This window comes from Corvus moneduloides, chromosome Z, assembly GCF_009650955.1.
Source record: "Corvus moneduloides isolate bCorMon1 chromosome Z, bCorMon1.pri, whole genome shotgun sequence".
NCBI lineage: Eukaryota > Metazoa > Chordata > Aves > Passeriformes > Corvidae > Corvus > Corvus moneduloides.
In genome coordinates, this window is record NC_045511.1 from 24,575,587 (window position 1) to 24,602,753 (window position 27,167).

General features: G+C 40.3%; 1 protein-coding gene across 2 annotated transcripts in view; it reads right to left on the reverse strand.

The window, feature by feature from the left end:
- Nucleotides 1–1,270: 1,270 nt before the first annotated feature.
- PDE8B (phosphodiesterase 8B) overlaps nucleotides 1,271–27,167 on the reverse strand; it is a 73,504-nt gene continuing 47,607 nt past the window's right edge. For both annotated transcript variants that reach the window (XM_032097503.1, XM_032097502.1), the window contains exons 8-22: nucleotides 26,720–26,860; nucleotides 25,273–25,361; nucleotides 24,791–24,851; nucleotides 18,428–18,479; nucleotides 15,347–15,424; nucleotides 14,368–14,444; nucleotides 13,000–13,164; nucleotides 12,184–12,229; nucleotides 11,615–11,750; nucleotides 10,226–10,424; nucleotides 9,165–9,382; nucleotides 7,935–8,070; nucleotides 5,595–5,762; nucleotides 3,918–4,047; nucleotides 1,271–3,413 (exon numbers count right to left, since the gene is read on the reverse strand). In XM_032097503.1, the coding sequence (XP_031953394.1) occupies nucleotides 3,298–3,413; nucleotides 3,918–4,047; nucleotides 5,595–5,762; nucleotides 7,935–8,070; nucleotides 9,165–9,382; nucleotides 10,226–10,424; nucleotides 11,615–11,750; nucleotides 12,184–12,229; nucleotides 13,000–13,164; nucleotides 14,368–14,444; nucleotides 15,347–15,424; nucleotides 18,428–18,479; nucleotides 24,791–24,851; nucleotides 25,273–25,361; nucleotides 26,720–26,860 (1,812 nt within the window). In that variant the 3' untranslated portion in view covers nucleotides 1,271–3,297. The remainder of the gene's footprint in view (nucleotides 3,414–3,917; nucleotides 4,048–5,594; nucleotides 5,763–7,934; nucleotides 8,071–9,164; nucleotides 9,383–10,225; nucleotides 10,425–11,614; nucleotides 11,751–12,183; nucleotides 12,230–12,999; nucleotides 13,165–14,367; nucleotides 14,445–15,346; nucleotides 15,425–18,427; nucleotides 18,480–24,790; nucleotides 24,852–25,272; nucleotides 25,362–26,719; nucleotides 26,861–27,167) is intronic.

The window sequence follows — 27,167 nt, forward strand, 5'->3', positions numbered from 1 at the left end:
AACCAACCTTTGCCTCTTGGATCTTATTATGAGACTGTAATCTTCTCTGGAAAGCAGAGCAGAGGGACAGTAAGATTTTGAATTGTATTTTTTCCCTACCTTAGCCAAGTTGTACAGCTAATCTTACTTGAGTATAGAGCTCAAAATAACATATTTCAAAACCACAAAACAGATGGAGGAATTGTTAAATTACCCTCTCCTTTCAATTCAGGAAGGTTAAATCAGTGTTAAAGCTTGAGCTGCATTTTCTTTGCCAAGGCTGGCTATTCTGTTGACCAGTGTAGGAAAGGCATTTGGATTACAGCTGAGGATAACATGCCTTTGGGTATATGGTATTAAACTTGAGAGAGGAAAGCATGTTAAGTCTACGTTGCTTCAGCTTGCCTTCATCAGCAGATGTTGCATTTTTGGCTTACCCAGGAGGAGCTGGGGAGATAAAACCTCTCTTTGGATCTTTTTTTCTTGGTTGTATATAATGCTTGTGTTTACACATTGTTACGAAACCTTTACAGTGAAAGCTTATAAAACTTAGGTTTTTTGGAGAGCCTACTGCTATAATCAGTCATAACTAGAGAGAAGGAAGATCATATTTTTATTATCTCTTCTCTTATAGTGTGAGAACAACTATTTCCTTTTTATGTGACTGCTTTTAAGTGAATACCTGGTAGAGAAACAGACCTATTTAACTGAACAGTTCTAGTCACAAAACTCGCTGTGCATTTTACAGGGATGTAATTCAGCTTTAAATAGTCCTACATGCATGTATAAATATTTCTACTTAACAGAAGTACCACTGTTCTCAGATACACTCCAATCTCCCAAGGGTCTCATCTTTAAAGATGGTTGACTTGAAAATACTGAGTTCTTTGTTTTACAAATGAACTTTGAGTGTAACACAGAACATAGGTATATATCCCACTCCTTTGTTAAATAAGAGTTTGTTACTTGCTGTTGGGAGATGCAGAGAGCAGAATTATGGTAACCAGATGAGACTTTTTACATCTAACTGGTGTCCTTCTAAATTTTTTTCCACCTTACAGCAACACTGAATTTCGTATCTTCACACCGTGGAAGTAAATATCTTTATCAGACTTACTCTTAATACTTTTACAGCTCTGAGGTGGCTATTTTACATCTGCGCACTGACAACAGCATGAAACAAGCAGCTCTTAGTAAACTGGACTGGTCTAGGAGATCTGACACAAGTGGCAGATGATGATTAATCTGTGCTGATTTATTTTGCTGTTAAAGAGGACCTATTCCACACTACTTTTTTTTTTTTTTTCTTTGTCTAACTCTAGGAGGAATCACAAGATCTTGCAACAAATATGTTGATTCTGTATTAATGCCTTGGCCTCAGTTCTGGTTCACAAGTTGAACTTTATTTTTTTGATGCCTTCCACTGTTGACATTTTGTTCTGTGTGACAGAAGTGTGACAGAAATTATGAATTGTTTTACATGGATGTGGTCTTACAATGTTGCTGTATCTAACAAATTAAATTAACAAAGCTTAAATCTTGGGAAATTCTTTTCTCTAATGCAAGCTGCAGTCAGTGTTCAGTTATCAGAATGGTTAAGGTACAACCACCAAGAGCACTAGTTCTAAATAAAGAAATAGTAAAAGCAAACAGTATACAGTATTAAAAAGCAGAGGTTCAAGTTCTCTGAATAAAAATCCACTGAAAAATGTTGCCATAGATAATAGGAAAGAATGAATAACCATGCTTCACCAGAAACACCATTCTTCAAATATACACAATGCGGCATTTTAATACACAGCAACCTGCCTTGGCTATGACAAAAGTAAGGATCTGTTACAATTCTAACAAAAATATAGCTTCTATACATTTTTCTGCACATACATTTTATGAATGTTGCCTTTTGTTTCAGAACTTGGTACAAAACATACAAAAAAGGTTGGCACATATGTAAGCTACCTGCAGTAAACAGCATTGTCACGATTCTTCCGTAGCATCTATGCTGTTTGCTTTATTTTTTTCCCCCTTTTCCTTTACCCAGTTTGATTTTTGATACAGCACAGGGTAGGTGGACTGCTTCTTTAACTGCAGCCACAGCTTTGAGAGTCTTGCTTGCAGCCTAGAGTGCACAGTGTTAAAAATCAGCAGTTCTGCTAGTATTTATTTACTGAATACTCTGAGAATAATCTAAAATTTAAACTCATGTTCTGCATGTGATTAAAATGAGATGTACAAAAATATGCATTTGTACTTTGAAAGCCTTAGCATAAATTTCGTATCTTAGAACTAATGAAGAACTATGTTTGATTTCCAACTGATTTACATATTTTGAAGTACTTTCTACATCACAAAACCAACCAGCATTTTATTAGGAGGATAAAGCAGTACAAATTATAATGCTTTTATAAATTATAGCCTGGAAACTTTTTTTTAAAAAGTGATAGGTTCATCCTAGAAGTTGCACAATAAATGAACTTACCATAAAATTTAGATCAGTGTAATAAAACTGATGACCATGTGTACAAACACCATTTTTATAAAAAAGGGTGGTGATCAAGTGCCACAATAGTTTTTTGTGTAAAATTTGATGAAAATGTGTGTGATAACATCTGGAAGATGGCAGAGAACCATGTGGATGGCACTAACTATACAGAACATGCTTATTTTCTTTTTTTATATGATCAATTTTAGAGAACATTGACTCCTACCAAGATTTTATATGGAAAAGAAAGAGCAGGTGGTGCTCTGAGAGAGTCTCTGTAGTAAGAAGGTTGTTTTAAAAGGTGTCGTGTTTGGGTTTTTTATGTATCCAGTTTGAGGCTTACTTGTTTTGCTGTGCATGTTCTCTTTAGAAGTATGGTTCAGAGAGCTGAAGAACATTGATAGAATTGGAACAAATTTATGATAAATACGTGGGATGTTTCTATGCTTATTTGTCAGGCTATTCTTACTCTACTGGTGACTAGATTACCCCTCTCTCTGAGAAACAGTTGTGTGAAGTGTTAGTGAATACAGTTGTATCAACTACAAGATTCAACAAGTGTATATTCAGTATTAGAAACTAGTTTCAGAAGTACATTTTCTGCCACAAAATATTATTTCCAAAGAGCACTTAGTCATCTGTGGTTTATACAGCCTCTAAAAACATTTTTCTGTAGAATTCATAGAAGTGTAAAAATGAGTAAAATATTTCCTTCTTGTCACGCAGTCTTAATTTCACTGGAAAGGCAACGTTAATCCCCTTTGTAGCCAAGAGTCTCTGTAAATGATTCACAGTGAAACTGGTAGAGCAGGAGGTCTGGTTTTCTTGACTTAGTGTTAGTTGTTGTTTTCTGGTGGGAGCCTGAGACTCTTGCACTTCAAATCATCCAGTGTTTTCCAGTGTTTGTAGTTATTAGCCAAATGTTGCATCAAAACAGGCAGATGTGCAAATGCTGAAAGAACAGGAAAGAGAGTTTTACCATGTATATAGAATGGGCAGAAGAACAGCCCAGCCTAATCTGAAATTGGCATTCTACTCTCTTTTGTCTTCCAACTCCTTAAAGTAATACTAGAAGGGGAAAGATTCTTTTTGGTGTGTTTCTCTTTCAAGAAAATCCCTTTCCAAATGCATGGTGACTTCATTAAATTATGCTAACATGCAGCCACGGTGCTGCTCAGAAGAAATACACTGCTAAAGGAAAAAAAATACATAGATGAAAAAAGCTCTTTGTTTTAAGCCATTACTCCTTCTCTACATAGATTGCCTGGTAAGTGCTCAACTTCATAGCAGGCAGTGAAACAGGCTTCAGTGTCATGATTGCACAGTGTCCTGTGCTGTGCTGCTTATATGTGGATACTGCCTCTGAAAAAAGTGGACACAAGGGCAGCTTGAGATTGGTCATTTTGGTCTGTAGGAATCTCTGTTTCAGAGCAAGGAAGAAAAAAACTGTACTTACCATCCCATGCATCGAACATATCTGTTATAAAATAATCAATGAAGGAAATCTGAGACTTGGGGATGCTGCAGGTGTTTCTGTCAAATACTGGCATTACAACAGGCAGACCCTGTCTCTTCTCTTCATCAGTCTAAGAAGATAAAACTCCAGTTAGCAACTAGAGCTTTGCTGACTTTCATGCTGGAGTAGCAGAGGTCAGGGCATTAGATGAATTGCAATAGGAGATTTGAGACAAGCCTTAGAACCTCTGAGGTGAACTGCCTTAGTTTCATGCATGTTATTTTGTCTGGAACAGGGACTGAAATCAGCATCTCTTCCCTTTCACAAGTACTCTTTTTTACTGCAGTAAAAAGTAAGTACTTGCACTTAGCTCCAACAAGACAGAATGCTATGATCTAGTGATTAGGGTACACCAGCTAAAAAGATGGAAAATGGGGTTGCAGAGTCCTTCAGCAGAGAACAGGTTTGATCTCTCATTTTTCCACATCTGTAGTGGGTGTTTCAAACCATTTCTCTTTTAAGTAAGAAGAGGTTGTTGCTGGTGCTGCTGCCTCTGCTTGTATCAGGTTATAAGATGAATGGAAGTAAAAGTATGCCCTTTAACTCTGTGTCCCCAACTGGAAAAGGCCTGGTTTTGTTGTACTCGGTATGGTGGAGGATCAGATCACCTCAGCAATTTCTTAGAATATAATTCCAAATAACATCCCCTTTTAAGTAGTACAGGCAGTACTTAATACATGAATTGGCAACAGAGCAGTCTCCAAAATTAGCAGAGGTGAATGAACAGCAGAACAGTTCTCTGCACCTCACATTGCTGCAAGTAGGCTAGTGCTTAATTTGGGCAATTTGAAACTAGTTTGTGATACCTTGACTGCTAGGGAGATACGACATAAGCAATTCTTGATCTTTTTTAGGACATGACAGAATTTATTTACTGTGATGAAAATGAAATTCAGACCTGTCTCAGGTAGTAGCTACAATTTTCTTTCAGTAGTAACTATCACATGTGTGATCTGAATTTGAAGGGTAGGCATGCCCACTTCTTTCTCTCCACTCATAGCTTTTGCTTCCGCACCATTACTGGCAAATAAAAGCTATGATTTTGTCAGTTGTTAATTGAAGAGCTAAAAGAGTGTTTCAGGAAGCTGGTTGCACTTCTGTCAGAAAAACTGAATCTGGAGAAAGAAAGCCGAGCTTACAATTCTGTCTGGAGACATCCCATGTGTGATAAGTATTTAAATTGCCCACATGCCTGCACTACTTCTGCCTACAATGATAGTAGTTCACATGCCATCTTAGAAGAGAAAGGGCCATCCTAATAGTTCAGCTGAGGCATGAATCTTCAGGGAAGGTACTGGGACAAGAAGCTAGAGTGCTGACTGTCTTGAATTTCAGCCAGTTAAATTGAGTAGGACTAATGAAATAATTTTGGTCAGATGAAGAAAGTGTAAAACCTCCTTTCCACCATTCTGTACAATGAGCTTCACGGTAAGCAAACTAGCTAACTGCTTGGAGTGAATTTTTCTGCATGAAATTGAGGGGCCAGTTCTGACTGTGAACAAAAAACATACGTCTGGACTCTGTGGTGACACCAGGCAGATCCTGTGTGGAAAAGAAGATCAACCAGTGTGCACTTCTGGATATAATACAATAGTTAAATCATAAAGATACACGTACCTGTGCAAAGTACTCCTCTGAAATCCTGCCTGCCCATTCGATACATAGCTCTAGGGGGCGACATGGATTTGCTACATCTGCACATTTAATCATCATGCGCTTGATCAGTGTCTGGTTGTCTGGAAAATTCTTTATGTTGGCTGTACCTTCACTGTCGCTGCCGTCGCTCTGTAAAGGAGAGTTGGTTACAGGGGCCAGTGGCAGCATCCCCTGCTAGCAGGAGTGAGGGCATCATTATCAGCTCTACTGCACTTAGGCACTAAGCAGGCACCCAGTCTGCTGCCTTACAGTTTCATGCAGAACACCAGGACCTTGGAGAAGAAAGTGATGTCTGAGAGCTGGAGCTTTGCTAAGTAACTAATGATAACCCAAATACATATTATAATTGTGAAGATTCTCAAAATTAATATCAAAGTTAGTGAAATAAAGAGCCACAGGCTCTTCATCAGGTAAGATGTTACCTTCTCTGCATCCCAGCCTTGCCCGCTTGGAAGAGGCCATGACAGGGGATGCATTCACTGACTTCAAGCTCATAAACACTCCTCACTTCTAAATGTTTAAATGCAGGGATGGTGATGGTAGGCGACTACTTCACTTAGGGGAATTTCCGGAGTTAGATTTTTATTCCTAAGTGAAAAAACTGAGACAGGCACAGGGGGCTAAACTGACTTGCACAACAGTTTCTTTTACACACTGAAAAGCCGGTCGCTGACATTCAGTTCCAGCATGGTTTTGAGTAGAACTGCTTTCTTTGTGCCAGATTTTGAACCCTCAGCCTGGAATAATCTTTGACTTTAGTTCCCGGTGAGGGTGAAATTTTACATAATCTATGAGATTAACAGTAGGAAATCACAGGAGCGACAGACCGACTACAGACATTCTTGGCTTCCTAGACAGTAAAAAACCAAACTTCTTACTGACTGCTCTGGAGACCAGGTGGAGGTGACAAGGTAGTTGTTCCGGGCCTGCTGTGGCATCATATTCTGGGTCTTGAACAGTTCAGAAAGGCACAGGTGTATTACGGAGTAATGAAAGGCCTCCACCTCTGCTCACATGGCATTAATGCTATTCTCAAAATAATATATTGTGTGGTTTTGGCCTCCCTTCACTGCTAAATTCAACTCTTGAGTCAAAAACTGAACATAAGTACTTTTCGCCACCACAGCTAAATTAATGTCTTTGTGGTTTATGGGGAAATACTTTGCAGTGACTTTTGCCAATTCAGGCATTAATCTTCTAACTTTATGTTTAGCAGTTAATCCTTTTTCAGCATGGGTAGCCCATCAAAGAGCTTTCTAATTAACCCTGTACCTTAAGTGCTGTTCAAGATCCAAACCAGAAAGAGCCACTGCTAACAGTAAAGAACAGAACAACCTAATACTGAAGGAAAACAAGAAGTCTGTAGTGCAAGTGGTTCTGTCCTCGATTTTTATTGTGACATGAGTTCAGCAGTGTTTGTGATTTCCAGCTCAGACTGTTGGAAGAGTGGAGCTCAGCAGTCCCTAGAAGCAGGTAATTTCAGCTGACAGAATGTTGTCTTTAAAGTTGTAAACGGCACCCATGACAGTCTACAGTACAAAGTCCAGTTATGGATAGGTAACAGAAGCTACTTCTATTTGGGTTTAGTATTGCTGACCTTCAATTTTGTCTGATTTTTTTTTTTTGCATGTTTCCAACAAAGCATTATTTTCACTAAGGTGGGTTAAGATAGTCTTTCCTCAGGTAACACTGCCCTGAAGAACCTGGTCAGGCCCTGAGTGCTCAGCCTCAAGAGGTGGCAAGAGCAGGTAAGAGGGGATGGGAAACTCAGAGGCAGCTTATAAATAAACCTTGGCTGGTGGTGGAACATTAGGGTGTATAACTGTTACACAAAAAGGCTTGGACATCTCTTAATACAGTCAGGAGTGGAAAGCTCTCAGGAAGTTATTCCTCAGGACTTGAAGGCTCCAGATTACACAGACACAAAACTGTCAAGGAGGTTCCTCAATTACAGTCCTAGGCTCAGACAAATCCCACTGTTTGAAGACAGGACCATAGGCACAGGTGCCAACCTGGCTCCGTGCACAGAATTTTCCATGTAAAACAACATCCACCCGTACATTTCCTGAATACAAGATGGTTTTGAACACAAGGCTTATAAAATGAAGTGTTTAAATGAACTAAGAGCAGAAAAGAAAAGAAGAGTATTTTTTCACACTTTGATATGTGAGGCCACAAATCCATTTGTGTAATTGTGGCATTACCACAATGCAAATTTATGCAAGGTGAATGAAAATGATACTTAAGGTTGTCTTGGAAGAACTTCACTGAAATGTGTCAAGGCGTGAAGCAAGCACTTACTTGTGGGCTGGTCTCCTCAGATGCCACCGGCTTGTTGATACTGTTCACAAATTTGTTCACATGCTCAAAGTGCTTCGTCATCTCTGTTGCCAAAACCATGTCAATAATGGCCTGTCGCAATGTCCGGTAGCGATTTCTAGGAAAGAAAAATAGTTCTTGCTCACAAGCTTGCCAGACAGAGCTCTGCCCTTTCCTCATCCCTGCCCAGACAGCGCTGCAAAACACTGCTCCGGGGCTCAGCCACAAGCTGGCACCTTCAGAGTTAGGAACAGTCTGGGGATGGAGGAATGGACAAGATGCCTCTCTGAGTTCCCCCTGCTCTGTTATTTTTAGCTAATGAAAATCAGTCCTGTGAGGTCAACAAAAACAACTCAGTTTCATAATGCTTTAAGACTAAGATAACTTCTCCAGGAATGGCACCAATGCGTCCATTGCACTGTATGTTAGTATGTTAGCTTGGAGTGCACATCTCAGGTTTTTCAAAAACAGCAGTGTTGTGGGAAGTAAACAAATCAGTTACCTCTTTGGGGTCAGGCCCTTTCCCTTTCAGACCTCTTTCTCTCTCACCTTGTCCCTACGAAAGTAAGGGTCATGCAGTGGGAACTTCTGGGCTACTTGCATGCCCAGCCAACCACAGGGAGCTTCCAGCTCTCCCAGAGCTTTATGTCCTCTGCCATCACCCTTTCCATTCCATGTGAATGCAGTAGTGCTGGGGTGCATAGGACCTTGTGCAGACATAACATGCAGCATCTAGCTGCTGGGGTGGAAAACACAACCCAGAAAAGTAATGCCCAGGCTCCTTCAATGAAAAGGCAGTGGGCCTTGGGGCTGTTAATGGGACCAAAACTGGACTCCGTGGTGACAGCAGGCAGACCCTGTGTGGAACAGCAGATCAGCCAGTGTGTGCTTCTGGACGTAATACAATAGTTAAATCATAAAAATATACGTACCTGTGCAAAGTACTCCTGAAATCCTAATGTAATCCATAAAAGATTATTAAACATCTATCTAAGCTTCCAATAATTACAAGTTGGAAGACAGGGAGGGTAAGGGGGAAATGAAAGCCTTTTTATAAATCATGGAACATAGGATTCTGCAAGAGGTTAAATATTAATATGTGTATTTAAACTGTGTATTCTTGTTTAGAAGATAGGCTCTCAATTTGCCCCAAACTAAAACTTCCAAACAAGCAATCCACACAAGCACACTCCCCTTCTCCAGCAGACACACCTATCAATGTTCTTGAAAATGTTGTATTTGCTGTCTTTTGTTGTAAGCTGAAACGCCAGTGCTGTGTGATGGCTCTCTAATACAGCTGTATCATTGTAAAGGACAGCTAGTTCACTGCCTGCATTGCACAGGAAAGAGTTGGTCCGTCCAGGATGGTCTACATCATGAATGGTGGCAGCTATTAATGCAGCTACCTCATCTAAATGGTCCAGACTTCCCTACAGGAAGAGAGAAAAATTAGAATGTGGCACAAAAATTACAGTAAATATTTTCTGATTACTTCCAGGTACCCGCAATTACACAAATGTAAACTTAAGCAGGGATTCTACCTCCCTGCAATCATTTTCCATTCCCTGTGCCCACAGATTACCTACCACAAAACTCCCACTCTTACCCTTACCCAAATATGCTTTCATTAATGAAGCTTTTTACATTGCTGTCACCCAAGCAATATCTTTGCATAGCATTCTTTAATGGATAGATCACCTAATGGTTTCCTTGCACTTTATATGCTTGCCTGAACGCATCTGTATGGACTCTGCTGCTACACACCCTCTATGTTTTATTATGGGCATTGTCCAAATGCTCCTTAAACACTGACAGGCTTGGGGCATCAACCACCTCTCTGGGAATTACTGTTCCAGTATTTAACCACTCAGTAAAGAAATGTTTCCTAATGTTCAGTCTGAACCTCCCCTGGCACAGCTTTGAACCTTTCCCACATGCTCTGTTGCTGAGTACCAGGGAGAATAGCTCACATCTCCCTCTCCAAAGCTTTTGTGAAGCGTTATTAAGAAGTGTTACATACAGCCAGTTATCAAGAGACAGAAAAGAACCAGGTTCCCTCCCCACCCCCATCATTGCTACTTAAAAATGTAAATTTTTATAAACAGACTTTAGAGAAACAGTGTGAGCTTGCTTTCATCACAGGAAGACTTCAAAGACAGAGAGAGTTTATGAAGCCAGGACCATTATTTAAACATCTGACTTCTGAATGACACACATAAAATGGCAAACACGTTGAAATCCTAGCCCAGAGAACTCCTAGGTGATGGTTCTACCTTAACTCTCTCCTTCCCAAGAAAGAAGGCGGTAGCATGCAGGACATCTGCCGCATGTGTGGAGTTGTGGTATGAGTTGGAGGAATGGTAGTTGGCTTCAATGACCTGCAGCCATGCCCGTAGTGTTGCTTCTGAACAGTTTAAAAACTCTGAGACCCCAAACCGGGCAAAAACTTTTAAGCCCAAATACACTAATGGCCTGAAAAACAATAGAAGAAAAAAGCAGTGCTGTAAAATAGGAACTTGAGATGTTCTAAAAGCGATATATTCAACAAAGAAACCAAGACCTTAAAAAGGGGGAATGCTAAACATTTTTAAATTGCATATCTATAATCTCTAAAAAGTCTGGCCAAGGTTACAAATTATTGCATCTACCATCCTTTCAGACATTATTTTAATACGTTTTGTAGAAATGATGCAGTTCCATTAGAGTTTCAACAATTCGTGTGGCTTCAGAAAAAAAATCTTAAAAGCCCAATTTTTTGTGTTTAGTATCTGTCAAATAAACAAAATTTCATTTATCTTTTTCCTGAGGAGAAAAAGCAGACTTTGAACATGACATGGGCACATCCCAAAGGCTAAAAAGCCCTAAGCAAAAAAAAGGTCAAATGTCAATTGTCAAGTGCTGTGTCTGTGTGTTTGCACAATGCTGGGAAGCCCATGTGTGAAACAGTAAACAGAGTAAAGCCTCTAATCTTTTTGATTCTTGTATCCAAATCCACTCTGGGTTGTCTTTTACTCTGTGTTGCCTGTGAGAGGGTCCATCAGTCACATTTTTCACTCCTGCAAGATGACCTACAAAGCCTCTGAGCTGAGAAGGGCATAACCAAACCCCAACATCTGCAGGTTAAAACCGGACAAATGCAAATTTCGAAAGTGGCCATTTTGTGCTAAGAGAGTACAAAAGAACGGGTAGCTTGTTTGATTCTTTGCATCTTGGAATGAAAACCACTTTTCTCTCTGGATGATGTGCTTATTTTTGCGGTCTGCATGACCTCAAGGCTACTGATGTCTGTTTTCATTATAAACTTTAAAATCCCAGTCTTTTGATCCTATCACTGGTTTATCCTCCATCCCATTTTTTTATCCCTATAATCAAAAGCCATAGTTGCTTTAGATCTTCCCAAACTGTAGGATGATTTAGGTGAGGAAGGGGAGAGGTTTGCTTTTGCCAGCATGACCATTTGCACATGAGCAGGAGAAAGGGCCATCTGGAGGGCATCCAGCACATAGCAACATCAGACTATGTTGAACAGTGTCAGCTGGACAGAGTGGATGTGAGTCAAGCAAGACGGCTCTCACAGATTTGCTGTGTCGTGCTTCAGTTTTTCCAGAGCTACAGCTCCTCAACAAACTTTGTCTGGGCACCCAGGGAAAGGAGTCCAGTACCTTTTATTTGTAACAGCCTCCAACTCAAAAATATTGAAGTCCCAGCTTTCCTCATTATCTAGGAGCTGTGCAATACAGGGTGGAACATCACTGATGGTGTTCGGCACTGGAAGGTGAGTATGGCTCAGGTTCATATCTGTTGAAATGGAATTTGGGAATTAACACATTTCCAGGTTATTCCCCCTACACTACCACAGCCCCTCTTCAGAATTCCGTTTAGAAAACAACTCTCTTTGAGAAAAACAACTCTTTTTCCTGACATGAAAAAGTCTGTAAATGCCTATAATATAAAGGTTTATTACAGAACATTCGAACATAAACCAAAAAGATCAGTGAACATTTCTTTGAGTGACAGTTTGGTTTTTTGCTAACATTTTGAAATACATTAATTTAATTATTTGAGCCTGCTTCAACACCAAAATGGAGGCAGTCTAGCACTTGTGCTGCAGTCATTTAGACAACCATTTACAGAGACATATATCCCACTGCAAATAAGCCTGAAGCTGTATGTTAGCAGTATCGACAAAAGAAGTCACACGTGCAAAGGGAAGTTTAAAATGGTGGCTTACTCTTAGAAAACACATACTCATTTCCTGACAGTCTTCTCAAGCCATCCTGAAAAAGAAAGCAAGTTTATCTTACGTTTTTTGTATCACTAGTTGCAAGAACACTACATGCACTTCAGCCACTATTCCCAGGTACTAAAAGCACTGCTCTTATTGCAGCAGTATAGCATAATCCTTGTTTTAGGGTCTTTCAGAATAAATATGTGAGGATCCCGGGAACACTGGTATGGGATCTCCAGAAAAGATATTAAATACACAGTATATTGCCCTCCTTGATCCTCTCATTGGCACCTGCAGGACTTCATCATTCAAATTGGCCACTATAATTTATTTAAAATTTTCTTTATATTATTTGGCAGGGATTAGCTCAGTGTCTATTAAAAAATGAGTAAATTCATGACAAAATTTAGATAGTCTCTATCTTGCTGCTGTTACAGGACCAAAATCAGAACCTGATTAAAGCAACTTCACTGATACAATGGACCACCTATAGAGCAATCCCTCTAATCCCATATAAGCTTCTAGAGTTTCTAAAAAGTATCTCCTTCAGTATCTTCTGAGACAAATCCAGAGACTGGATGTAGTTTCTAATGGCAACCTCATTCACTTGTATGTGAAGAGGAATGCACCCAGTAGACTGAGATGTGGCCATCTACATCCTAGTGCCTACTGCTAGCAAAGAGGCCAAAATACTTAACTGAAATGGTGATGAATTATGAGTCCCCTTCCCATTGCTTGGGAAATTTTAGCACAGCAGAGCACTGAACTGTGATGTAGGACAATGGTAGCAGCAATTTCGTCTTTACTAATTTTACTCACATTCATCAGACCTCCAACAAGATCACTTGTGTGAGGATCTTCATCTTTGGTACCTAGCTGAGGGGAATAAAGTTCTGTTGTCCGCAGGATTTCCAGAACTCTGTCCAAGGCCTCTGCTACTGTGATAGGGCTGTTTTCTTGGGCAGCATTAATTATGTTAATAACCTGAAAGCAGATTAAGGAGGCAGGCAAAGAAAAGTGAATGGCACTTTTTTTCTTATTACAAAATTTTTATTCTTGGCTTGATTATGCTAATTCTCATTTAGGAAATGCAGTGTAGTTCCCTACAACCCTTGAAGTACAACTCTGAAAATGTAGATTTGTGCTCGGATTTCCTGGAATCCATCTGCTATTTTTAACTGGCAAACTCCCGAGAAGTGAAAGCAGAACGGTGTGAAGTATCTGAAATTGTTGCAGGTGGGTGGACCAAAAACTAGCAATGTCCCAGTCCTTCAGCATGTCCAGGTCTGCTCTGAAGCAATTATTCAATCCCTAGAGGAAAACCCAAACAAACAACTCTTGGATGTGACTCAGATATCCTGATATTGGATGTAAAGCCTTAGTTTTCTCCATGTAGAAATGAAGGGCAGAGAGCAGAAAGAGCTGGGCTGTGGGAGAAGAGGATGGCTGTTTGAAACCCACACTGTGCCTCAGTGACGATCTGGGAATGCAGCAGTGACTGCTCCTGGCTCTGCCAAAACTGACAGGGAGAAAGTTCCATTGCTGTCTCCTCCAGGAGCCAGATGAAGCTACACAGCCACTACAAGCCTCCCTTGTGGGTACAGCCGAGGATAAGGAAAAGGAAAAGACCCAGTTGCTCTTAGAGTCACAGAGGTTCTGGGAAGTAAGAGCTTGATGATAGAAGAAAAAATGGGGAGAAAGGAAAAAATGGTTTGAAAGTGGAAGATACCAGACACCCTCATGTGTTACAAGTGGCTGTGCAGCTGGTTTGTGACAGCAGAGTTTGTATAAAACAGATAGTGAAGAAAAGACTGCAGAAAGTGGGAAAGACAGAAGATGGTGCAGGTGCTCCCTCCTCTGTCCGGTATCTTATAAATATCAATAGTGAGAGCAAAGGTGAGACTGGAAGAACATTCTCCTACTCATACATGACCCAACAGAGCAGTGTCCCCTTCCTGCCAGAAGCCATGCATCTAGCAAGGGCACCCTTCTCCCCTCCTTAATATTCTTTGTTATGACTAGCATTTGGAATGCCATGATGAGATATAGAAAGTGGTATTAAAAAAAAAATTACTTATATTATTCTGTTAAATACAAAGTACAGGAAACCTCTTCTTCTCTGTTCAGAAATGACATATGAGTGCAACTCCAGACTGGAGTTTGTGGAAAAGTCTGCTCAGGACTCACCTTTGTGATAGGAGCTTCTATTGTCATAGAGTGAATCCGTGCCATTGAAGAGTACCGTCGGGTCTGTAAACTTGGAGCTGCCATTAAAGAGAGCCACAGAGTGTAAATCAGATGACAGCATTTGGAGAGTGTGGAAGGCCGGGGAACAGCACAATGAAATAAGAGTCTTGTATCCCATTTCTCCTGTATCTCTCCTCCTGCAAGTTCTTACTTCATTGTTTCATTTCTTGCACTGTTGTCTGCCTCTTTGGCAGCCACCCTTCACTTTTGATGTCAGATTATCCATCCATCCATCCTTCACTTCAGAATGGAGCTGTACTTACACTTCATGCCCTTTGATTGCAATAGATCTGTGTCAGACATGGCTCCTCCTGTAAGTCTGTGTGTGTCCCTCATCTTGAGGGTACAGCTGCTCTAATGAAAACCATTTTGCTCCCCCTAAGCAGTGCTTCTCTCACAACATATAGGGGCAGAAAGAAATCTCTGCCACCACTGTCTCACTAGTAAGCAGTCACAAGTGGGATTAGTAGAAGTACTGCTCTCCAGTAGCTAGCAGCAATATATTCCTTCGTGTTAAACATTAAAAAACCAAAAGTTCGTGTTCAGGAGCATAAGCTGCAGCTTTCTAAGAGAGGTGGCACTAACACTTCACCACACACTTCTAGCAAGCTGCTCCCATCCCTTGGCACAGTCACTGCTCCTCCCTATGGAGGCAGTCAGCATTGCCATGCATTGTATAGCAATGCTGCTACTCATGCTGGGGCACTGCTTTTCAAATCAAAACGAAGAAATTTTACAGCAGTTATAAAAAAATGAAGTAATCTCTGTTTAATCAGCTGTGAATCTGTCTGGTTATTCTTTTGGTCTGCAGTTTCATTGCCCAAGCAAAGTTTGTTCTTTATTTATTTATAAATATATATTAATATATAGTATTGCACATACATATAATACAATATTTCTTGGCAGCTTGCTTTCTTACCATCACTACTTTGAGATGTTATTGACTTAACATCAACTGAGTTTTTCCTTCTGTTCTTGCACTTGTAAGAACCGGATTCTGTAAGTACAAAACAAAAGCTTTAAAAATGCATCAAGAAAAACCTCTACAAAATCTCCATCTAAAATGATGAAAATTTAATTAAGTGCTCTTAACAATATCACATACATGGGGGAAATACTGTAATTTCTGCACACTAGCACAAGGAACTCAGTGCCTATCATTTTAAAGCAACTTGTCTGAAGTCACCTGGAAAGGTGTTTTGCAAGTCAAGATGCCTTATGTAACAGAGACTTGCTTCACCTAACTTTAGCTCCCTAAAAGCAGCAGTCTTGCAGGCTGTCATCGTCTAAGGTTATCAGATATCCTGCTTCAGGAGAGATGTCTCAGGCAGGTGGGCTGAACTCCTTGTGTGAGTTCTTTTTGCTCTCCTTTGACCACTGAACAAGGCTGAGTTTAACTGCCTAAAACCTCAGCCAAATGAGAAAAATCTCATCTCAGTCTACACATTTCAAGCCAAAGCATAATTCAGACTCAGACAGCTTTTGCTTTTATTTGCAATAATTATTTGTACCCTGTGTTTAAGGAAAATCCAACCTGCTGAGAATGATAAAAAAATAAATTTATTTCTTGTGAAAGTTAGCCATGCAACAAGCTGTTATTCTTGAAACTGCTGTTTGCTAAAGCAAGGGAAATTAATCACATGCAGTCCAATTCAAAAGCTGGATGAAATGCCAGGAAAGAGCCTAAAAAAAAAAAAAATCAGGTAAAATTTCATTTTTCTCCAGTATATTAAATTCTGTACTCTCCCTTATGTTTAAAAACAGCAACCATGCATCTGTTTACCTCTTTTCAAGAGTCTCTATCGTACCTATTCCCAGAGTATCTAAAATGCCACCCAAGGATCAGAGACCCTAGCAAGGATCAAAAGCAGATAAAACCATTTGAAGAATCAGAAGTATCATAACTGCGATATTCTTAACATAAAGACCAATTTTCATGATTATACCACAAGACAGGATGTATGCAGCCTGTCTTTAGCAAAATAAAATGTTGTCCTGGGGTGACTTTATGATGTGTATCCCCTGCCGCTGCTCTATGCCCAGAAATTAACTTTGTGCCTTTATATATACAATTCTCTAGAATTAAAAGTTCATCCATCTTAAAAGTTACTGAAATAGTTTCTGTAGTTTCTGTCTTAATTCCCTTTTTCTACCACAGATTTATAGGACAGCTTGGGTCTTCTGTGTTGTAGTCTGAACTGGAAAAACTGGAAGCATTTTCCTCTGTTGACGCCTAAGAGCAAGGCGTAACTAATGCATGTTAAATAATTTTATTTATTTATTTATTTTATAGTACTCCTCTTACAAACCCCATTCTTGCATTTGGATGAGTTTATCGTAAGGCACTTGAGTGGGACCAAGCATTTATACATAGACAGAGCTGTGAGTGGCTGTAGCTGACAAACAACTCTCCTTGTGTTAAATACCACCTAGCAAGTCAGAAACTTTGCCTATGCCCCCCAGAGAGTCACAGGTGCATAAAAGCTACTCTCTGCCATACTACAATTTCATTTGTAAATATTTAAATGCCTAGGTAAAAATTTTTTCTTTGCCTGGTGAGCATCAAATCTAATCATCCAGATTTGTTACAAATCACACCACCTCAAACAGCATGTTACACATGGATTACTTTTCTGTGCTCATCACATTGGTATATGCCCATGGCTCTGGAAATTTATTCTTGGATCACAGCCATGGACTGCAGGGAAGGGTAACCTACATGACATGCTCTGAGGTTGCCTACTTTACTGCACTGTACTCATCAATGTGGTGCCTAGTATGAGGCTTCCCAGTGTTGCTGAAATCTGTCACAACAATGAACAAATGTAAAACATTAGTAAACTAATGTCAATGTGTTAAGTAGTAACAAGTGTCCTGCTTAATTTATGGGCTTCTTCACCTTCCTGTTTTCAGGAAATAAACAGTGAGAAGAAAGTCTGGTTTTATTACAGGGTTACAGGAGCAAATGGTTCTGTGATGTTCTGCTCTACAGGAGCAAACTGTGGATCAGTTCTGGTGGCAGCAAAGGGAATGAGGGCAGCCAATTGCATATGGTCTCTTCTTCCCCCTGCCCACTGTTATTTGGCATCACAAAGCTCTCAGATGTTTGTAGGTATTCTTAGGCTACTTGAAACAGCAGGGGATGTCAAGCAGTCACATTGCATGCTCTTAGTATGTTATATCTTCCTCCCATGTGAAAACCAGAAGCTGCTTGAAGTTGCACAGCAACATTGTCTCACCTTTCATAGCAGGAGAGGCCTCAGGTGCCAGAAGGCAACAAGGCATGAGAACCTTTTCACTCATAATAAGACATCAGTCTGGCTGAGACCAGTAGATTCAGAAGCTTAAAATTGGCCTTAAGTGCCTCCTTCCTTAGGGAAAAGTGTTATTCCAAACACTACACAGCACTGGAGGAAAGGATTATTCCTTTATGCGCCACACTTCTAGTCAAAAGCTCTCTGCAGAACTCAAAGAGGGCTGGAGTGTGCTGTCTGTGGGTAAGCAAACCCACCTGAGACACAAGACAAGGGTTGCAGACATGCTGCAGCAACTCAGCGCTGACTGGAACTGAGTTGCTCGGGCCTGGACACCTCAGACAACTGTCTTAGCCTGTGCTGGGGCCAAACCAACGGCCTGCTGACAGGTCCTAAACTTGGAAACACTGTGGCAGGTGTGCTGGCACAAATCAGCACATTCCACATTTCAAACACAAAGAGGTGCCAAGGTACACCAGCCATGGGATCAAACACAGTGTTTTAATACAACAAAGAACAATGCCTCTTAACTTCAAATGCACAGCAAGAGGTCTGCACAGGAGACTCAGTTATTGATGATTTTAAGTCCAATTCATGGTGTTACATCAGAAGCAGCTGGCATCTGTCATTGGCCATCAGCTCTGACCACTAGCTGGACAGAAGGAAGAGACAATTCATACCAGCAGAGAACCCCCAGCACAACTTCCAGCACGGCAGAATGTAGAGGTAAATTATAGTATTCTAACCTGACTGGGAATTGTCTCCTGTGTACTTATCCTCACGGTGACTCTTGTAGAGCTGGAGATAAGAGTAAAATATATATGTAAGGAAAAAGAATACAAAAAATCTTTAAACAGGCTGCATTCAACACCGTCCATATCCAGCATTTTCCATTCAGCTATTTTAAAAAAAGTGTTTGGCAAAGACTTCTTCAGGTGTAATTAGATGTAGAGAAATAATACGAAAGCAAACAGATGTGTCATGCAGAAGATCACAGATACAAGTGCTTTTATGTACTAAATTCCTGTTTAATGCCTGTGTTTACAAGAGAACTGATACTCGGTTTAGGTAGTGTTTTAAGTGCAACTTGCATATCAACCTAAAAGAATAAAATGAAAAAAAAAAATTTTTTTCTTAGAACTATTGAAGCAAATTTTGAATGCATCCTTTCATGGGTCACTGATAAACTGGACTTAAAAAAACTCAGTTATAAAAATAACTCTCCAGGAAATAAGGGGTAGAGGTAGGTGTTGTTCATCAGACCTTAATTTCTATGTAGTTTTTAATCATTCTCAAGAATGAAAAATTAAACACAGCATCTTAATTCTTTGTCCTTCTGAAACATCTTGGGTAGCTCCAACAGTAGGTATTTCAAGCTTTCTTAGAATTTAGATAAGATATTTCCATATCTTAATATTTACATCTGTTGCTTGATCTGCAATAACACAGATTAAATGTTCCTCTGCTTTTTCATTCTTCTCAGAAACAAAAGTACTGGCCAGTTCACAACAGTGTAATACCTGCTAATCACCTCACCCCTTTCCTTTGTTATGTGGTTAGAAGAAAGTATTTTGCTGTTTGTAGGAAAACTGACCAGAAATGGCAGTTTCTCAAGTCTTCCCTTGAAAATTGGCACATGATGTATTTAAGCATAGCTAACAGAGACACAGAGAAAGATTAGAAATAACACATTACTTTTTTTACTGCAGTCACTAGAGATGATGCACGTACCCTCTTACTTCAGATGAATAATTGTCAGTGCTTGACACTGTAATTACACATTATTCAGTACACATAATATTTAGGAGTCCATTACTGTCATATGGTGACTGGTTCCTCTGACCAAATCAATCACCTGCCTGTAGCGAAGCACTAGATTGCATGGAAGCATGAAATCCATGGTTGCAACCTGTCAGGTTAAAGGACAGTACGACAGGGTTGCACTTGTATGCTCTTAGTGTCTGTGTCAGTTTGTGACAGTGCATGCTGCAGGGTCCTCATGAGGATTATTCAGGAAAGAAAGTAAAGGAATGATAAAAATTCTCTTTCTGTCATTCTTGCACATCTTTTTTTTTTTCCTGTCTGCTGTGGGGGGAGGTAGGTAAAGAGGGTGAAAGGAAAAGAGAAGAAAATGGGAAGGAATAAAACCCCAAAAAATTCAGGCATGGCTTTTTGTAATGAAAAAAAAAAGAAGAAAGGGAAACCCTGGGCTCATGTTCCATATAAATCTTGTTCAGGGGAGTGTAAGAAGTGACTCTTCATCCAAAAAAATTTTAAAAGCTTGAACACCTTTCTTGTATCCAAGAAACTCTCAGAGAAATAATCTCATCCAAACAGAGTAAGGTTAAGGAAATCTCGTCAAGTATTGTACAGAGACACAAGGCATCTGAACTGCTTGTTCTGGCCCCAGCCTGGAGCTTCTCTCAAAGCCAATGGATATATCTCTGTCTACTGCACAACTGGCAGAAACCTTGGTGCAGTTCTCCAAGTGCTCTACTAAAAAAATAAACCACATTTCTGTTCTGAATACTCCTCTTCCCCTTCTGCAGGCATGTCCTGAAAGAGCCATGTAAGGTAAGTTATGAGGGCAGTTATACAGTTAATCTTGGGTCAATATGTTCTTGAAAGAAACAACACCTCTCTTGTAAATTTATGAATGTGAAAACACTGGACTCTATCCTGCCAGGTCTCAAGTTGACAATGGCAGCATTAATAATTACCTAGGCTCAGCACACAGGAATAGTCACATGAAAGTCAATCCCCATTCATAAATCTTCACTGTAAGAATGCTTAATGCTCTTTTAGATATTTTTTTTTCCATGCATAAATTTAACATGCTAGGTTTTTCTGTGTGATAAATCTGGCATGGAAATACATGAAGGTTCCAGTAGTCTCTGATATCCCTTACAGAGGCTGTCACAAATGGCAAAAAACAGATACATTTTTTAAGGTGAAACAATGCATAATAATGTAAGGATGTTTTGACGTCAGCACACACTGTCTGAATGCTGAAATCAAGCTGTTTAAAATTATGTTGATGCAGTGAAATATTACATTTGCATGAATATTTGAATTATGACAGCTTTTACTGCTCTGTAACTTAAGTAAATGTTTCATTTGATTTCCTTTTGTCCTTCCATAAAGATTTATCTGTGGCTTGAAAGGGAACCTAATTTTTTTAGTGTAAGGAAAAGTTCTACTGCTGCAAGTATTCAGGAATGGACATAAGGAAAACTGCATTGTCCAGGATCTCCTACAGGTACGAGGTATTTCCATGACAGAAGTGAAACGGAACAATTACATTCTCTGTCAGATACACCTTGTTTTTTAAGGGACCTTAAATCTCCACAGAGCATATTTTCTCTTAGGCTGTGGTCCTTAACCTTTGTGGCAGACCTCTGTACCTGTGGAGAACCTTTTCAAGGCCATATTCCCTGGGATCACCAAATGTGTAAAGCTCCCCAGGCCTATAGATCATCAAATAAGTGCTGAATTTACCAGTAGCTTCTCATGAAACTACTAAAAAGACAAGAGTGGATTGTACTTTCCAGCAGTACAGGAGGATATGAATGTCACCTTGGACACAAGTCCTTAAATAAAATTTGTTTCTTAACTTCCCTTGTTCTCACCAACAAGGAGAGGCTGATGGGGCACATGAAGTTCAAGGGCAGCCTGGGCTGCAGTAATCATGAAATGAGGAGTACAAGATCCTCAGGCCAGTGAGGAAGGCACACAGCAAGCTCACTACCCTGGACCTCAGGAGAGTAGACTTGGGCCTCTTCAGGAACCTGCTTGGTAGAGTGCCATGGAATAAAGCCCTGGAGAGAAGAGGGGCCCAAGAGAACTGGCTAATATTCAAAGATCACGTCTTCCAAGCTTAGGAGTGATGCATCCCAACAAAGAGAAGTCAGGCAGAAATGCCAGGAGGCCTGTGTGGATGAGCAAAGAACTTGTTGACAAACAAAAGAAGGAAGACTACAGAGAGTGGAAACAAGAGCTGGTGGCCTGGGAGTAATACAGAGAGAATGTCTGAAGAGCCAGGGATCATGTTAGGAAAGCTAAAGCCCTGATCGAATTAAATCTGGCCAGCAGCATAAAGGACAAGAAGAAAAGTTTCTATAGGTACTGTGGTGAATTAAAGAAAGATTAGGGAAAATGTTGTCCCTCTCTGGAAGGAAACGGGAGGTGTGGTTACCCAGGACACATAGAAGGCTGAAGTACTCTATGAATATTTTGCCTTGGTCTTCACCAGCAAGTGCTCCAGCTACATACACTGTCCGAGTCACAGGAGGTAAAGGCAGGGACTGGGAAAATGAAAACCCACCCACTGCAGGAGAAGATCAGGTTTGGGAACATCCAAGGAACCTGAAGGTGCACAGGATCACAGGACCTGATCATCATTTGTGAGTCCTGAGGGAGTTGGTGGAGGAAATGGCTAAGCTGCTATCTATCATATTTCAGAAGTCATGGCAGTCCAGTGAAGTTTCCAGTGACTGGAAATGGGGAAACTTAGAACTGTCATTTCTAAAGATTAAAAAAGAAAAAGGAAAACCCAGGGAACGACAGGCCAGTCAGTCTCATCTCTGTGCTCTGCAATTCATGGAGCAGATCCTCCTGGAAGCTACGCTAAGACACATGGAAAATAAGGAGATAACTGGAGACAACAAGCACAGCTTTACTAAGGGCAAATCATACTTGACATATTTGGTGGCCTCCTACGATGGGTGGATAAGGGAATGTCATCTAACTGGACTTGTGCAAAGCATTTGATGCTTCCAGGCACACCCTTGACTACAGTGGAGAGACCTGGATTTGACAGGTCGACCACTCAGTAGATAAGGAGTTGACTGAATGGTCCTGCTTAAAGAGTTGTGGCCAATGACCAGGAGTCCGGGTGGAGAGGAGTGATGAGTGGTGCTCCTCGGGGGTCTGCACTAGGGCCAGTATCTTTGTCAGGGACACAGACAGTGGGATCAGGTGCACCAGCAGCAGGTTGGCTAATGACACCAAGCTTTGTGGTGTCACGACTGCTTGAGGGACCATAACATGCTGGAGGCCTCCAGCATAAGACATGAACCTCCTGGGGCAGGTCCAGAGAAGGGCCACGGAACTGACCAGAGAGCTGTAACATCTCTCTTATGTGGAAAGGATGTGAGAGTTGGGGTTGTTCAGTTTGGAGAAGAAAAGTCTGGGATGTTTTGTAGCACCTTCCAGTATGTAAAGGCCCCACAAGAAAATGAGAGGAAGTTTTACAAGGGTGTGTAGTGATAGGACAAGGGGGAATGGTTTTAAGCTGAAAGAGGATAGGTTTAAATTAGGTATCAGGAAGAAATTCTTTACTGTGAGGGTGGTCAGACACTGGAACAGGTTCCCCAGGGGAGTGGTGGATGCCCTATCCCTGGAAGTTCAGGTTGGATGGGGCTTTGAGCAACCTGGTATAGTGGGAGGTGATCCTGCCTGTGACAAGGAGGTTGAAACTAGGTGATCTTTAAGGTCCCTTTCCATATCAATCTATGATTCTATGATTCTATGATTCTATGATTCTTACTGGTTTAAGCAGTCCAATCTACAGGGCAAAGAAAAACAAAAGAAAAGGACGTTTTTCCTATATTCCTACTGCTGTTTTTACATATGGATACAAGTTTGTAATTATTTTGAACCCATTATCTTGCATTAAGAATATCATACATACACCTCCCTGTACCAGTCTTTCAGTTGTGTGTATAATATAGAAAAAGCCATCAGATTATGTCTTACTTTCAAATCAACATCGAAGCACCTATAAATGAAACAACATTTATGAGGTTTAAGCAATGAATTAAAAAGAAATACATGTAACTTTATCACTGCTTTTATTATAAAACTCTGTTGCACTCTAGTCTGAGCATTTTAAAACATCCTGTGACTGTAAATGACACTTTGCTAATACTAAAATACACGTTTTAGTTCAAAGAGCCTCATAAGTTTAAAATACTATGAGTCTTATTTTTCAGTGATAGACATGCAAAGTTCTTCCGGGAATTATGCAGATTTCTCCTTGATTTTTTACTACCTACTTCCACAAAAACTTGTTAAACAAGGATGGTTTCAGTGGTCAAATGTTACCACCAATGAAATTCCTCTAGCAGTAGTGGTTTTCCAATAATGTGTTAATATTCAGTATTGTTCTACTCAAGAAAGGGCAACTAGACATACTAGAGATTTTCTAAATACTTTTCCTGTGTGTCTTTTCCCACATCATGGATAAAAGCACATAAAATTCTAAATAAAACAAGATACAGAACCCCTTCCCTAAACAACATGGAAACATATCCTATTTCCCAAGCACATGCTTGGTCTAAAGTGTTTCCAGCCACTTCTTATGCTTCCCACTTTCTATCTCACCCCCTACAGACCATATGCCAAAGACAGGCTTCACTCCTTTGCTCACAAAAGTCCAGACTTTACGCTACAAGGCACTTAGTATTTTTGGGGCAAAGTATGTGATGTGGTCATCTGCCTCAGACACTGTCAGAGGGAGGAAACCAGGAGAAGATGACAGCAAACAGCTCTCCGCACCACCAAGTTTGTTGCAGGAGCAGCTGGTGTGGATTTGTGTCTGGACTGCAGAGACCCAGCTCAGCCACTACTGCCACGTTACTCGGGTTATGGCTTGAGTTACACCCTTTCACAGCACCTGTTCTGGCAGATGTGTGAAGTCTCAGGGCCTGCATGAAGGCTGCACTTCATATAAGTACCACACATTGCCAAATCTTGGGACCACTGAGCATAGGTCATTAGTTGGCATAAGTACACCAGATCAGGCTGGCAAGAACAGCTCTACAAAAAAAGCCCTGAACTCCCTTTGAACTGTGGTCTGTGTTGCTCCACAGCATCATGGACTCAACTGTCATATCCATGCTCCAGAAAATTAAGTATGTTGTTCCTCTACTCAGGAGTCTTGCAAAAGGAGAATAGTGCAGGCAAATGTTGAAGTTTTCTTGCTTGACCCAACAATCAATGAGAATCTCATTGACAATATAGATCACATCTTCTTGAAAAAATTTTAAGCCAAAAAATATCAGTTTACTAAAAGCTATGAAAATTATCACATGAAAGAAATACAATACCTGTTTGTTGTTTTCATTGGTACAATGCAGCCTTTTGAGGGACACAAAGTGTCTTATTTGCCTACCAACAGAAATAATCACTTGTTACTGTATCAAATTGTAAAGAGAGAAGTGAAGTGATACACTGATATTTTCTAAAGGAGAGATCTCCAAGCCGTCCTGACACCAGATACCAAGCCCAAAACCAGCAAGACAACTGAGTGACTAGCACTCACTCCTTCATGAAGCATAACATTGAGGTTTTTATCCCAGGACACCTGATCCTTCTGTTGCTCCAGGAATTCTCCTGCAGATCTGGGAGCTGAATTTGGCAATGTGTCCATTCTAAACTGCGAAGGTGGGAACATGTACAAGCACGCACACGAACATGGGGTTGTCCAGTTGCTAAATACATGGAGGTTCATGTCAAACTTACAGATGCAGAAAGCAGAGAGAAGGCCCTAAAACCCAGAAATCAATTATGTTCCGGACAAGTTAGTTACCCTCCTTGACCGACCACAGGTGTTATCTTCACGTGCTGCTGGATACTGTCTCCTGATTTTTTTCTTGCGTAGTAAACTCCTTGCCATTCCTAAGGAAACACACACAACAGTGACAGCATCTGAGCACACATAGCTTACAGTCAAATATTCATTTATTATTGCATAGTCCTTATGTACTAAATTATTATTTTTATTTCATGGTTGTCTTCTTAAAAATAGTATAAAATTAATATACTATTAAGTATAACAGAGAGAGAGCAGCAACTACTCACCCAGTGGAGAGCAGCACCTTTAACTGATGTAAGGACAGTATAATTATGTTTCTCTTGGGAGAAAGTATTTTTTACAAGGAACTTTACAATTTTTACAAGGAACTTTAGGTATCATCTACTTAAAGAGGTGACAAACATTCTTGCTAGGTGCCACCATAAGAAGCAGTGGCTGCAACAAAAGGATATCCCTTGGGACCAGCAGAAGCGAACCCTGTGCCAAGCACCATTCAGCTTTGAAGTTGTTGGTTGTCATGCAATATATATGCTAAATTTCAGAAGTCTTTGATCTAAAGATGTCCTTCAACTAATCTCAAAGAGGAATAATTTTAAGGAGGGAACTACCTGGCAGCAGAGTAGGATGAAGTCGGAAAATGGGTAAAAGACACCTTTGAGCAGGCAGTACTAGCTCCTGGGCAGCCCATATAAATGAGGAGGAGCACAGCAGGAGTGGCCTGTGGGTACTGCTAATGAACCAAGGTGAACCTGCAAACAACTCCAGACAGTGACTCACAAAGCTCAGATCATTGCTGGATGTGACTCAAAGGTTCAAGAACTCCCCAAAGTTCTTGAAGCAGAACATGAGAGAGGGAAGGGCAACAGGTATTTCTGCAGCCCTGGGGAGATGGGATAGGAGACTGTTGCATGTGTTAGGAGAATGTATTGCCAGGCTCATCACCCCAACGACAGGAGTTCACAGTGCACTGCAGATATTCTAACTACAGTTATTAGGAAAGCAAACCCCACTGGTTGCCAATACATTTTGGTGCTTTAAGTATGCAGTTAGTGAAGGCTCTGCTGTTTGACAGAACAGTTACACATTTTGTTTGGATGATTCAGCCACCTGAGAGACTGACTGAGGGACAAACTGTTACATTCCAACTAACAAAAGCTCCATGGGCTCTAAGCAAAACAGAAACACAGAAAACATTCTGATACTGATCTTAAGCCAACAAATCAGCAGGAGTTCAGTCAGATCCTAAAAGCAAAGCTAATGAGATCTGTAGTCACTTGTCTGTGATATGAGCTGTTGTGCTTAGACATCTGAGAAGCAGAATTCTGGTCTTACATGTATATTCATGAAAAACACATCTTGTGTTCTTAAACCTACAGCAATAAAAACCAAAGCAGAATAGAACTCTGTAGCAGTTTCAAAGGAGTTTGTTTTATTTGCTTACCTTTCCTTTTTTAATAAATGTGTTTATGTTGTCCAAAAGGTCTGTAGAGTTTTTATCACTTTTAGGTAGTTCAGTGAGCTCCTTGCCAATAAGCTCTCCCTTGCAGTACCCCATCATCCGTTCAAAGGCTGGATTAACATACTGCCAAACAAAGGTACATTAGGACAATATCAAAAAGAATTTATTTCAAGGATAATAACTTATATAAGTATCGAAGTGTGACAAGTTATATAGCTAAAGGCACAACCACTCATCCCTACAACTCAGTGTTTCTCATATAAAATACTACGTAATGGTGAAACATTTTATTCAAGTAAGAGGCTGAACGGAGAAGGTGATATGTAATCTATCAGAAAGCACAGAAAGACAGTGAATGCAGAGAAAAAACATTACTGAAAACTACCATCTAAATGAAGTTACAGAAGAAAAATCTGTAAAAATTCAGCAG